Raw genomic sequence first — 15,141 nt, 5'->3', positions numbered from 1 at the left:
GTGTTTTTTCTGGGCAATCTTGTGCCTAACTAAAAAACAATAAAGATTTTTAAAGAGAAGAATAAGAAAAAAATGAATATTGGGAGATAAGTAGTCTCTGCTTAGTATATGAAATGAAATCTCAAGTATAGCAATGCATCTTCTTTATTGTAAGGTCATTTGTTTTGTGGGATTTTTCATGTTTGTTTGACATACTAATTCCATACCCATATGTCTTCTTCCCTAAGGCTTGCTCTTTGATTCATCAGGTACCTAGACCCTCATTCTCTACTATGGTCAAAAACAGTGTTTTCACCATAGTAGAGAAGGCCTGGGGTACAGGTGTTTTATTTGAGAAGAGATTCCAGGAAGCACTAGTGAGAGAAGGAGAAGATGAGACAAGGAAGAGGGAAGGAAACTGGTAAAAATGCCAGTAGGCAGGTTACTACTGTGGGCAATTGGGGCTCAATTCCACTGGGGAAAGAAACAAGAAACTCTGGAATGTATGTTAGGATTGTGCCTTGAAAAGACAGGGAAGCTATGGGACTCATCCACCAATTTCCAAAACTCACTGATTGAGGATTGCTCCCAGAGACATTGAATCTTTAATGATCCCAGAACTCCCTGCACATAAGCTGAGTCAGCTCACACAGCACCAGAGAAAGTCTTTCACCAGAAAAGCCAAGAGACACAGGCTCCTGAGGTGGGAAATGCTTATCTTGGCTTCAGGTCAACTCAGAGGTGCACCAAATATGATAGGAGACAGGACATTAAACAGTGTCTACTACAGGAAGTATTTTCATTTCAATATGAATGACCAAAATAGGATTAGAAAAGAGAGTGTGGGCATTTTACTATTGCTCCACTTAAAAGAAATAATAAACCATCCCACTAAGTAAATCCAAATTTAAGCATATAAGAACCTGGGAGAGAAAATCCAATACACACATCACACTTACACACACACACACACACTAGGAATTAATGGGAAATTGAAATGACTATTCAAGAATGCCATTTTCTGTCTGCTGTCTCACTGATGGCTTGATTGCATTTTCTCTTGCAGCTACCTGCTCCCTGATGATAGCAAAGCCACCAAGCACAAAACTCTGGTCATAAAAAAGAGTGTTAACCCTCAGTGGAATCATACTTTCACGTTCAGTGGTCTGCATCCCCAGGATATAAAGAATGTTTGCCTAGAACTTACCATCTGGGACAAGGAGGCCTTTTCCAGCAATATCTTTCTGGGAGGAGTTCGTTTGAATTCTGGAAGCGGTGAGGGGCTTGAGGACCTTGAGATGGTCTGTGACTGTGCACGGGGTTTGGGAGTGGTTCCTGAAGGTTTGATATGTAGAAGGTATATATGTAGTTTCAGCTTAGCTGGCTCCTGAAACTTCCACAGATGTTACATGCCTTTAACCAAGGATCTGTTCATTTTTAAAATAAATATACTACTGCATAACTTTGTATCCTTCAACTAGAAGTTTGGCATGTATCATTCTAATTTTCATTCTTTTCACAAAATATCATTTACACTTTAAGCTAAGTGAATTTAAACTGCTTTCTTGGGCCTTCAGTTTTTACTTAGGAGAGGATCATCAGACAACACAGGCTCCGAGAGGCAAGAGAAGGACTTTCAAGACCAAATTCACATCATCCTCTTCTCATTTCTGTCCATTGCTCACACTAGTTGAAAGGAAATAATTTTTTTCTTAAAAAGTAACATCTAATGCTTTGCAAAGAGGTCATGGAAACATACCACTAGTGCCACAAGACACAACTGTAACAAGAGAATTAGCGGAGGGCGGATTATAGTAGTGGAGCACAAGCAGACCCCAGACTTTCATTATACCATAGCTTGTGCCAGACATACATGTTCTGCCTGCACCATGGTCAACATTCCTGTTGATAACTACGCCACCCCTGTGATACTCTACTTATTTATGGATTAAGGAGAGCCAAGAATATCTATACCAGGTCAGAGAACTGACCTTATTAGAAAGGAAAAGACACAGAGCCTAGTTAGCTCAGTCCAGATGAACCAGCTCTCTGCTAAACCACCAAAGTGGGAAAGAAAGAAGCTACTAAGGCCATCCTGATTGTTTCTCATCCTCTAGGCAGAAGAAGGTAGTTGGGGCTGCAAAAGATGTATTTCATTCTAACACCGCTCACTAGATATGGTGAGAACAAGCCAGTGAATGGCTCTGTGGTCAAAAGGCCCCCTCCGAGGTTAATAGGTGTCCTCCAGAAGACCAAAACATTTCATCTATGAAGAGTAATATTCCTCTTTTCCTTCTTAAGGTGTGAGCCATGGGAAGGCTGTGGATTGGATGGATTCACAGGGAGAAGAGCAACGCCTTTGGCAGAAGATGGCCAACAATCCTGGGACTCCTGTGGAGGGCATACTCATGCTCCGTTCCAGTATGGGGAAGCGTCGGCTTTGAAGGTACCATTCTCCAAAATAAGACCTCCTGGGACTGTTTGGCTGCCATTTCCTACCAGTAGCAGGCTTGGGGCCCTGGGATTCCTCTTTCTTGGCATTTCTCACTTGAGGGCACTAGGACATGAGGGGAGAGATGTCAATGTGACGATCATTTAGGGTTTTGCTGAAAGTCTAAAAAAAAATATGTCCATAGTCCAGGAACTTCTTGACTGGATGATAGAAAGTGTACCACATTGTTCTGTCAATGAACAAATTGTGCAGTGATTCATAGGCTTTATACCATAAGGGAAATGGTTGGTGCAAGCTTATTTGACACTACAGTTGAGATTGGGAATCACAAACTTTTTCTAGTTATTAGTTACTTTAGGTTTCCTCAAATGGTTTGAGGGAAAAGGGGGCCACTCAGAATGTAGAACACTTGAAAAGCAAGAAGAAGGGATGCTGGCTACCCTTTTCTCACCTTGGGGATCCCCATGGTTCCAAAAAAGGCATGTGAGGATGGTTGCTAAGGCCAAGGGGTGGCACTGTCATTTTAGCAATATTGTGGCTTGCCCAGGTAAGTTTTCAAGTTTTTCTGTGGTGACTATATAATTTATAATCTAAATCAGCTCACTTTTGATAGTGAAGGCAGCTAAATCATTACACAAGAACAACATATATAAACCAGGATTGACCTGGGAAAATTAGGATATAGGGTCACCCTAGTTATGACCTAACTATTAGAGAGCTATGTTGTAAACATTTATTTTATGAAATGTCCTAAGCCATTAACTGAAGGGGATTAAGAAATAATTACATGTACATTTTGAGCCCTGCTTGCATCATGTCTTTTGATACCCCATTGGTCAAAGGAAGTCACATGGCCCAACCCAAACTCAAGAGGCAGGGAAATACATTCTGCTCATAATGAAGCCGTGGCAAGAGTGAGGAGGCAGGGAGGAATGAAGAATCATTGCCAGTACTTTAATCTACCATACTTTGTCACTTGGAATTCCAGATGCTTAAGCCACCAAACTTAGATGCAAAGGTAGTTAAAACTGAAAGGGGTCTCAGAACTGGTTCCTCATTTTGCATATTCCAAATCTGAACCCAAAGAGCTGAAATGACTGCCCAGGATCATATAGAAGCTGTGACTGTATTAGAACTTAAATCCACTGTTCCTTCCACTGAAGTCCTTGGCATGATCCTATGTTTATCATGGTGGACAGTAGCACAGATATGAAGGAAGGTAGAGCAGAGTCTGGTTATTTGAGTATGAACATACCTGACCCAGTCTTTTTCTGGAGTCATATTTTATCCTCTCAGCTCATTTTTCTACTTGAATTCATATACAATCTGAATCTGAATTTTAGTAATAGAAAAATTAGAATCATCTTCAAGTTTATTCTAGCTCATTGTTCCATATTCTATTTTTTTCTTAAATTTTGAAAACAGATTTAAGAATATATTTAGCATTATTCTTAGTAAGAGAATAAGCAATCCATTTTTCACATTATTCAAAAATAAATGAATTCTAGAAAATTGAAATTAGTAGTCTAGTGTAGCTTAGTACATATGGTACATTTTAAAAAAAAACTCACACCCATATCCCTATGTTACTTTTCTTAAAAACAGAAAACAAAAAATGTAAGATCATCACTACTTTCTATATTAGAAAAATAAATTGTCATCAGACTTGATGTGATTCATTCTGTCTTCAATGACATTTAAAAGAAATGTTTTTATTGATTTCTGGAGCAGAAAGGGAGAGGGAGCAAAAGATAGAAATACCAATGATGAGAGAAAGTCGTCAATTGGCTGCCTCCTGCACACCCCCCACTGGGGATCGAGCCCACAACCCAGGCATGTGTCCTGACCGGGAATTGAACCCTGACCTCCTGGTTCATCAGTTGATGCTCAATCACTGAGCCACGCTGGCCGGGCTTCAATGACATTTTTAAGGGAGGTAAGATGGTAGTGACGGTAAAGTCTGGAGACATCTCTAAAGTAGACAAATGAAGTAGATTTATTAATCAATAATGAAAGTGGCAAAGTAATAAATTCCACAATTTATAAATTGAACTCAAGACAAGCATGAACATTGTGTTCAGATCTTCACATTTAGAGCAATTCTCTGTATCATAGTTTCATAAAAACCAACATCTAACTGGGTATTTCCATGATGCAAAACTCAGGTATGCAGAAGTTCATCAGAAATCTGTTGGTGTTGCTCTTAGAAATAAAAAGTTAATTAATCTTTGTCGTACTTTTTTTTTTTTTTTTACTAAGTATGGCGCAGGAATACAAAAAGAACATTTTTTAATATTGGTAATACATGTGAATGACACAAATTTCGTATAGTTCAAAATTATGAAAAGTCTTCCCTCTTCCCCTTACATATCAAAATATATTGACAGTCTCATCCTTTTTTATGGTTACAGGGTATTACTTTATAGGGATATATCAAATTTATTTAACCAGTCCTATCAAATGCTATATTAAATATGGTTAACTAAGCTGTCTATGTTTGGTGGCTTTTCTAAGCAGTCTTTTTGTTTTTTCAAAAATAAATACTATGAAATTCAAAATTAAGTGTGTGTAGGCATGCATGTGTGTGTGTAAAAGTAGTAATTTCACTTTGGGGTAGTTATCCTCAGAGATAGATACATATGTGAGAAATGAGTACCACGGGGCATGTATTGCAAAAGATTGGAAGCAACTCCAAAGCCCATCAATAGAGACCTTCTATCACATATATACCTAATTTTTCTGTTTCATTAGTTGCTCCCTCTCCTTCTCTCTTAAAGATTGTTAAACGTTAAACATTGGATTATTTGATGCTTGTTCTTTTTTTTCTCCTCACTTTTTATACACTCTCAGGCATTATCATGGATTGTGTTCTCATGGTTTGATGACCATTTATATACTTATGACTTCAAACTCACATCTCCAACCCAGACCCTTTCTTTCCAACCCAGACCCCAGATCCAACTGCCTATATGACATCTCCACCAGAATAGCTCATGTTTTTAATATATTTAAAACTGAACTCTTCACTCTACTCTCTCCCTTGCACCCAGGTCTTTCTACTCCAGTACCTCTTGACTCAGTACCTGGTACCATCATCTACTCGGTTATGCTAACTTGGCACTGGGCAGTGATCTTTGATTTATGCCTCTCCCTTGACTTGAGGCAAACGCCATCAGGAAATCATGTTGATTCTACCTCCTAAATATCTCCAAAGCTTGTCCAATTCTTGCCATCTCCATGCCACCACCTTCGTCCAAACCACCATCACCCTTTTTTATGATTATTACAAGTCTCCTAGCTGCTATCTGTGCAGCCACTCTTGTTTTCCAGCAATCCATTCTTCATACTGTGGCCAGATTTCCCCAACATGTTATGTTTAAATGTTTAAACAAAGAAGTTGAAATAATTTTACAGTAAATATTCTTATACCTATCACCTAAATTCAGCTTCTACATTAATTGTATTTGCTGATCATTATCTATCTGTCCATCCCCTGAGTGTTCTTTTTAAAAAATGCAAATCAGGGTTCTTTTTAAAACCCTTCATGGCTTTTCATTGCCTTGAGAATAAAATCCAAATTGTTGCTCACAGCCTGCCAGGCCCTGCATAAGATGGTTGCTGCCTTCTCTCCAACTTGTCCCAAGTCATGCCTCCCTTCCCCTTCCTTTTAGTCACACAGTGCACTTTTCTGCTTCTCAAATGTGCCAGGCTCTGCCCCATCTCATGGCCTTTGCAAGGAATCTTCTTGCTTCTTCTTCTCATCAGCCTGATTTCCATTCATCATTCAGGTCTTAAGTGTTCCTGCTCAGGGAGACTGCCCCTGATCATCCTCTGCCTGACTAGGTCACAACAGCCTGCCTCTATTTCACCTTTATGGCACACATCACAATTACAATAAATTATTCATGTAATGAGTAATTTAATGCCTCTATTTGTTCCCTCACCACCACACATCCCTAGAATAAGGACAGAGTCAATATTTATTTATTTTTCACAGCTATATTCCCTGTGCTTACTTCATAGTGGGTAATTTTTAAAAATATTGATGGAATAAGTGAAAATGAAAAAAAAAAAGTAACATCATAGAATATTAGACCAGTAGGCATCTTTAGAGAGAGAGATAACGGTTTCTTTCTTTTTTCTTTTTTTTTTGTAAATATATCTTAATTGATTTCAGAGAGAGGAAGGGAAAGAGAGAGAGAGAGAGAGAAACATCAATGATGAGAGAGTCATTGATCAGCTGCCTCATGCATGCCCCCTGCTGGGGATCGAGCCTGCAACCCGGGCATGTGCCCTGACCGGGAATCGAACCTCGATCTCCTGGATCTTAGGTTGATGCTCAACCGCTGAGCCATGCCCTGAAGGGCTGTTTCTAACTTTCAAGTAACAAATAAGGAAACTGGAACCCAAAGAGATCAAGAAAATCTCTGAATATGCTTGCTGATTAGTCTTTTAAAAGAAAGCTTTCTCTAAGCACTGTAGTACAACCCTAGACACTTCATTGCAACCTGTGCAGGCATACAAAAAAGCACTGAGTGTGCTCTCCAGCCCAGCATATCAGCTTCTCAGAAGGGACCACATCCTTGCCTGCAGCACCCTCCTCCTTATTTAGAGATCTCAGTCCTCAGTTTTCCCTCGGTTGAATCAGACAAGTTGTAATGGGACATGGGCAAGCTTAAGAGCCTGACTTTATCAATTTTTTTGTGTAAATAGCACCTCTAGGACACGTGGAAGATTCAGTTTTTAAGTTCTAATTTCACTTACATTGTTATTGACCCTAGAGTCATCAGAATGTATATGTTCCAGGTCACAAAAACACCAAAAACAAAGATATTTTGATGGGGCTTCATAGTCTTTGCCTCCTTTTCCTTAAGAAATTTACACAAATATATGATCAATGATCATTAAATATTTAAATAACTAGCCGATGAATTGAGCCCACCTGATTCACAGTGATATTAGACTCATTATCATCCTCTTCCTCAAGGTTTCTATCTGGTGGGGAAGGAGAAAGCAGTGGAAGAAATAAGGGAAAACCTCACTTTTAGAACCAAAGTGGATTGAAATATCAAGTCCCAGAAGCACCTCAGCATGAAAGCCTACAGCATTTTGGGTTGTGATCAATGTTGTTTTTTCTTCTATGTAGATATTTCCCATTAAACTGAACATTGCCTTTAGAAGTTGGCAGAAGGGTTTTCCTCCTACAATGGTGTCATTTATGTGCTCTGAAATTAAAGAAAAGAAATAGGAGGAGGAAGTCTGCATGGGCAAAACTGTAACAAAAATTGGATCTGCAAGATTTAAACCGTAGTAATGGAAATTGGGCCACAACAAGAATTCCAAAGGATCCAAACCTACTAAATAAAATCTTCAGGAATCTCCATCATTTTTATCAAGCATCTCGGATGATTTTAATACAAGTGGATCACAGTTTGAGAAACACTGCATTAGAGGACAAATTATCTTTACTATATTATTTGGACCAACTCTACATCATTATGGCAGATTGGGTTTGACTGACATGGACATTATTAATGGCAAGGCAACCATGATGAGGTGGAAGAAAGCTTAACCTTGGACTCAGATGACATCAGTTCAAGTCTTGACTATTTACCAACCATGTGACCTCAGTCAAGTTAATTATCTGACCTAGGCCTTCAGCTATTTGCATGTAAAACATGAATAATCAGGCTGCCTTGAAGTAATTGAAGATACCAAATGAGGTAATATATGTAAATATGCTCTGTAAATTTTAAGCCACTATGGAAAAAATGGTCATTACTGATGAGCTAGTTATAGCACTCTGTGATTACTCTCTTAAGTCTCTCTTTTCCTGGATGTTTGGTTAGATGTTAAGTGTTCTATATACAATGAATTGGTCTCAAGTGTACAGCAAAAATACCCCCAAAAAATTATTTTGTGCTGTTACTCACTGTGGGTGTTAGTCATTTATTTGTTTTCAAGGTGTAGGTCATTTATTTATTTGAAGTAGGAATTTCCTACTTCATCTGATTAGATAATAAATATTATAAAAAGTAATTAATTTTATGGAAAAAAATAGTGTGGTCAGTTTTTGTTAACAAGTTGTGTAATCTGCAAGCAAACCATCTTTCTCCCTCTCCCCTTAACACCCTCTTCCAATGTGATGTCCATCTCTTTCTATGACCTATGTCTGGGAGATCATGTCTGGGAGATCGCTCTGCCTTCTTTACAGGGGTGTTGTTCAGAATCATGCCTTTTTATCTACAGAAGGAAATTTAGCAATCTGTCAAAACAGATTCCACAGAAATACAAACTACTGTTGTCACTATGAGGAGTGCATAGTGTTTCAGAGACTATCAGTTGTATTTAACTTACCTCACTAGAATCCATCAAAATATTCTGGTAGAGGGTTCCTTTCATATTTGGAAAAGGGGAGTAGAATATATAGCTAGTATTGCCTATAAATAACAAAACACTCATATAGAGTAGGAAAACCTACTTTTCTCTCCACTTTTTCTGTACAAGAAGAGATTTTTCTTTATTTAGCTTTTTTTTTTCCCCCTCTGAATGAGGCAGAAATTAATACAACAAGCAAACAAAATATTTCATTATAATAGTTAAAGCAAAAGTTTAAATCATTGGCATTTGCTGAGGAAAAAAAATAAAGTCTCCTGAAAGATGGATAGACCAAAGCTAGGTATGTGTTTGAATCCAATTATTTTACTTTTATCCCTTTATTGTTAAATCTATTTACTTTGGGGAAAGAATATGATCGAGCCTTTCAAGATTTTTTTTTCTGCTTAGCCAACGGTTTATTTTTTCAGAAAGTTGAAACTTCTTTGTGCAAATCCATGGGAATTGATGAGTATTTACAATAAAACTTGTTTTTAAATCGTTCTCATTTGGAAACAAGGAAAGTATCCATTCCATTACAAAACAGTTGTCAATTGTTTATGGTTGAACTACAGTTAGAGTGATTGGTGGTTGGGAATATATTTTATTTTTAGTCCTTTCCTAGTATTCATTATTCATAAATGGACATTTTTGAAGAGAGATTATTAGTTTTCAGATGATGTGAAGAAAGAGAAATGAAGATTCTCTTGAATCTTCTTGCTTTTGACCTTCTTTGCCAATTTCAATTAATTTGTCCTCCTTAATTCCTGACAGGTGGGGTGCACACCAGAACCATGGGGGAATGCCCTTAATGTTTTTTCCACATGGATTAATGGAAATATTACCAATTTTTACCTCTTTTCTGTCACCTTCGAAGTCAGCTCTGTTAAAGTTATTTGCTTACAAAGCATCTGAATGCACAGAGCCAGGTTCTGGTTGGGGTTAGGGGGGGCTGCCCTGGCCCTTCCCCAGGCGCCAAATTATAAGGGGTACTAAGCATTCCTGAGAAGGTAATGAGGTGGAGAACTCCTCTCAAGAAGAGTCTAATATTAGCAGGAAGAAATAATGTCTGCTTGAGTAGATAAGTGAGGAGGAAACCCCATGCCTAAAGAGCAATTCGCAATTAATAAATTCTGAAAAATACAGGTCTGGTTAGAGGCAGGCCTGTTGTTTTGTTGAATGGGGTATACAATTTGGGCCAAGCGTGAACTGTTAAGTACATAGGAAAAAAGTGGTTTGTCTCCACTGGGGATTTCCTTTGTATCCCTTCTACCAGGAAGGTGTTCCTCAGAATAAATGTTGTACATATAAATATTTCAAGAACATGTGAGGAGCATCGCATCATCAGAATAAAAATTGGCCCAACTCTGAATGCACTCAGTCTCCATTCCTGGATTGAGAGTAGTTGTCATGGGCAGGCTGCTTTTGTTCTGGGCCTGAAGATGAGTCCAAGGGTGGAGCGGGCTAGAGAAGGAAAACACTCTTTCAATATCCTAAGAACAGTTAAGAATCACTAATTCCCTGGGACATTAGAATGGCGCTCTCCTGGGAAGAAATAACAGGAGTAATTTTCCAAACTCTGTCAAAGGCTGGGTCACTTACACATGAGTATGTTCATTTCTGCTTTGTTCCTGGTACCTACCTGTCTCGGATGCCAATTTATTCTTCTAAACTCCTTTTCTGATAAGAAGGTGGTTTCTGTGTTTGATTGGTTTTATATAATTTTCATTTTAAAAAAACATATCTTTATTGTTGAAAGTATTACAGATGTCCCCCCCTTTTTCCCCATTGACCCCTTCTACCCCACACCCACACACCCCTGCCCCACTTTATTTCTTAGAGTAGCGTTAGGTTTATGGACAAATTGAGCAGAAAGTACTGCGGATAATGCATAATATGATGTATCCACAAGTATATTATCATACAGAGTAATTTCACGGCCCTAAAAATCTCTTGTGTTTGAACCCTTGGCAACCATTCACCTTTTGGCTGTCTCTATAGTTTTGACTTTTCTCAGAATGTCATATTGTTGGAATCACACAGTATGTACTTTTCCTACTTGCTTTTTTCACTTATTAACATGCATTTAAGTGTTTTCCATGTCTTTTTGTGACTTGATAGCTCTCTTTATTTTGTTGTTGTGATAAGAGCAATTAACATGAGATTTACCCTCTTAACAAATTTTTAAGTATATGATGTAGTATCTTTGTTTTTAAGTAAAGAGAGATAAAGGGATGAAAGAACTCTCAGAAACAGTAACAACATTTTTAAACTTCTCTGGAGATGATGGAAGGTCTGCACTCATGCTGCTAGTTTTCTTGGTTTTATTGTTGGATACAAAGGACTGTTCCTATTTACTTGTCTTACCATGTTTAGTGCAAAAGTAGTAGCAATACTTAAACACTTACCATGCCTACTCCTAAGCTTCTGTATGAAATATATATCCCAGACCAAAGCTTTATGTCACACTGTACTTGCTGCACAGTGTAATGTCTTTTTCATTAAATTCCTTTTCCTAATATCTCTAACGTGTTTTATTATAAGTTATTTCCAAATATTTGAAGATGAGTTGTGTATCTTTAAAGATTGATTGTATGTTACCTATTTCTCCTCTTTTCATACATATTTGTCTTTGGAGAAAAGCATATTTTCTGAATTGAAACACAGATTAGATGAGTGTCTGGTTTCTGTTTCTAAGGCAAGGGTGATGTTGAGCAACTCTTTTTGATGCTCAGCTATTGAATATGACCTCATTTTGGTTTTTAGTCACTTATCTTCCTGTAAATCTGAACCCTGACACCATCACTCTCTTTGCCCTCCCCTCAATAAATCATGAGTAGTGACAGGGGAAAGGACCAAAAGTGACATTTATTGAGCACCTACTATGTATGCATCAGGGGCTTTACAAATTGTGATGTAATTTATTAGCTGAGTTTAAAAAAGACAAAGCACAAAAAAGACATGAGTCTCAGCGAGGTTAAGTAACTTGCCCAAATTTATGCACCTAGTATGTAATACAGCCTCACTCCACATTGGGTTCCCCAATTCAGATCCCCAAACCCATGCTCTTTATACTTCACCAAACTGCACCCCAGATAGAAATTCTGTGCTTGTCATGGACTGAAGACTTGCTTCTCAAAGTGTGATTCATGAACCAGCAGTATTAGCATCACCTGGGAGCTTGTAGAAAATAAAGAACGTTGGGCCAAACCTGAACGCACTGAATCTGAATATTTATTATAACAAAATTGTTAGTTGATTTGCAAGTGCAATAAACTTTAAGAAGTGTTGGTGTAGAGAATATCAGAATGGGCTTTGAGACTTAAGATACTTGATACTGAAGACTATTGCCTGTGCCCGGCTGGTGTGGCTCGGCGGTGGAGCATCAACCTAGGATCCAGGAGATCGCGGTTCGATTCCCGGTCAGGGCACAGGCCCGGGTTGTGGGCTCGATCTCAGTCAGGGGCAAGCAGGAGGCAGCCGATCAATGACTCTCTCATCATTGATGCTTCTATCTCTCTCTCTCCCTCTCCCTTCCTTTCTCTGAAATCAATAAAGATTCATTAAAAAGAAAAAAAGAAAACCATTGCCTGTTAGTTTCAGTTAATGTGACTATTGGCCTAAGGCACCCCATTTACCACTTCATTTTTTTTCTTTTTTCTTTTCTTTTCTTTTCTTTTATTATTTTATTTTATTATTTTATTTCCATCAACTAGTCTCTTCTTTGAGCACTTTTTTCCCTCAATTTTGAATTCTTCACATAAACACGTGCTTGATGACTAACATCCTTTTTTTTCTTGTGTTCTCCTATAAGTATCCTTAAGACATTCCCTGGGCATGCAGTCTGACCTTGTTTCAGCGTACGTGCAATGAAGACCTGGATATTTTTTACTCTAGATGAGTCTTCCAACCTGAATCCAAAGAGGACCAACTAAACCTAGATATAGTCTCCTGTACCTCTGAGGAAATAGAGCCCCTAAAAGCTTTATTACATTGAATTAATCAGACACTTTCTAGATGAGGTCTCTTCCTTTTTTTTTTTTTTTAATCCTCACCAGAGGATATTTTTCCCATTGCTTTTCAGAGAGAGTGGAAGGGGGAGAGAGAGAGATAGAGAAACATTGATGTGAAAGAGACACATCGATTGGTTGCCTCCTGCACACACCCCGACCAGGCTCAGGGATTGAGCCTGCAACCAAGGTACATGCCCTTGGCCGTAATTGAACCCGGGACCCTTCAGTACGTGGGCCAACACTCTAACTGGCTAGGGCAGTCTCTTCTTTTTTGTCTATATTCAGCACTTGTGTTGCTGATGATAATCAGTTATAGAGAAAATCGTTTGGATACCTACTTGACTTAAGCCAGTGAAAAATGTGAGACCTGAATCAGGAATACAAAAATCAACATGGATGGGCCTTGAGAATATTATGCTAAGTGAAATAAGTCAGGCAGAAAACACTAAGAACCATATGATTTCATTCATATGTGGGATATAAAACTGAATCTCATGAACACAAACAGCAGTATGGTGGTTGCCAGAGGAAAGGGAATAGGGGGGTGGGGGTTAAGTGGGGCATAATATATGGTGATGAAAGATGATTTGACTTTGGGTAGTAGGCACACAGTGCAATATACAGACAGATCTTGTAACATAGAAACCCACACCTGAAACCTATATGATCATATTAACCAATGTTACCCCAATACATTTAATTTTAAAAAATTGAGCTTTGAAATAAGATGATTTATGATAAAGAACACTGGGTTCGATGGCTCAGAGGCCTAGATTCTATTCTACTCCTAGTTCTGTTACTTGCTGTGGATTTTAAGCAAGATATTTCCTCTCTCTGAGCTTTAGTTTCCTCATCTGTAAAATGAAAGGCTTGAATTAAGTGATATCCAATGTCCCCTCAAGTTCTAAAGTTCTTGAGAGCTTTGGCATCTGGCACATGCTGGAATTATTTTACTCTAGGATGCCATTGATTGTAAGAAGCAGCATTATTTTACATTCCACTAAAAAAGAAAAAATGTTGCCAATTCTACCTGTAAGATATTGTTCTGGATGTTCTACATCTGTCCCTGTATATTTTCTCTTTGCCCTTCTTCACTCTGCTCTCTGCCCCAAAAGGCAAATCTTAAAGAACTGCTTCAATGGACTTCTTGCCCTGTGGATTTTGGTTGGGTTTGGCCACAGGAAGGTATCAGTAGGAAATGGAATGGTGGGAGAAAAGTGAGATTTGATAGAGTTATTCCCCTGGCTCTTTCCTGCTAGGTTACGAAATGAGAGTGGCTACATTCCTCTACTTATGGCTGGCTACAGCTCCAGTCAGGCGGCTTCTCCTACAGATAGAGCTACAGGAATCATTCCTTCCCTTTACCCCTTCAGGCCTATGAGAATCAAGTCTCCCAGCTGTTGCGAGCTTCACCATTCCTTGTTACTTTCCCTTAATCCTGACCACACCTTTATAAATACGTAGACCTTTTATTAATCTTTCCTCAATGTCATAGTCACAGTTTCAGTGTTCCATTTGTTTCCTACTGGGACCTTAATTAATATAGTAATTGGAATCAGGAGTTATCTTAGAAAGTAAGTTCTTAAAATAGAATTTTAGTTTTGTGTTGCTCACATATTTGAGGAGCATTATCAGCACTTGCCAAAGTAATAGATACTTAGTTTGTTTGACTAAATGGACAAAAATGATCTTCCAATTTTAGTGCCTCTAATCCCTGGAAAAAATATCAGGTAGCCAGAAATCAAGAGGGATTTTTCTTATAGGTTTCCCAGACTGTGAAAAGTTGGTCATTTAAAGATACATGTTGTTTCAAGATTTCCTGTGCTCTCTACAGCAGACACTCTTGCTTTTGATTATCTTTGCTGACTGGAATTAAAAAGAAAGCATTTTCCCAGTTAATATCTAGGTACCAGGTACTAGGGACTTTATTGCTTTGCTCTAGTAAAGATAGCACATCTGGAATAGCAAAATGCCATCAATATGATGAATCAGCATGCTATTCCATATGTAAAGACAATCAAGCTCCCTCTGGAGTACATTATAATGAAGAGCCTGACAGATGATGATATCTCTTAGGTAAGAAAGTAAAGAAACTGTTCTCTCTATCATATAAATGTACCACTATACTTAGACTCAAAGAATACCTTACATAAAACATCCTCTCAAGAAATAATATCCCCTGATCAAGAAACTCAATTTACAGTGAAAAAAAAAAACACACACACACACAAAACACATCTATGAGTTTATGCTTTGGAACTTATTGGTCTTATCTCATGTCTCATTATCCCTAAATGGCTGCTTTGCTGGAACAATGGGATG

General features: G+C 38.3%; 1 protein-coding gene across 1 annotated transcript in view; it reads left to right on the top strand.

Moving 5' to 3' along the window:
• SYTL5 (synaptotagmin like 5) overlaps positions 1–8,839 on the top strand; it is a 209,792-nt gene extending 200,953 nt beyond the window's left edge. The window contains exons 17-19 of the mRNA XM_087829354.1: positions 1,046–1,254; positions 2,281–2,425; positions 7,419–8,839. Of these exons, the coding sequence (XP_087685480.1) occupies positions 1,046–1,254; positions 2,281–2,423 (352 nt within the window). The 3' untranslated portion in view covers positions 2,424–2,425; positions 7,419–8,839. The remainder of the gene's footprint in view (positions 1–1,045; positions 1,255–2,280; positions 2,426–7,418) is intronic.
• Positions 8,840–15,141: the final 6,302 nt, after the last annotated feature.

The sequence above is a fragment of the Miniopterus natalensis genome, chromosome X, assembly GCF_054644295.1.
Source record: "Miniopterus natalensis isolate mMinNat1 chromosome X, mMinNat1.hap1, whole genome shotgun sequence".
Lineage (NCBI taxonomy): Eukaryota > Metazoa > Chordata > Mammalia > Chiroptera > Miniopteridae > Miniopterus > Miniopterus natalensis.
This window is presented reverse-complemented; position numbering and strand designations above follow the sequence as displayed.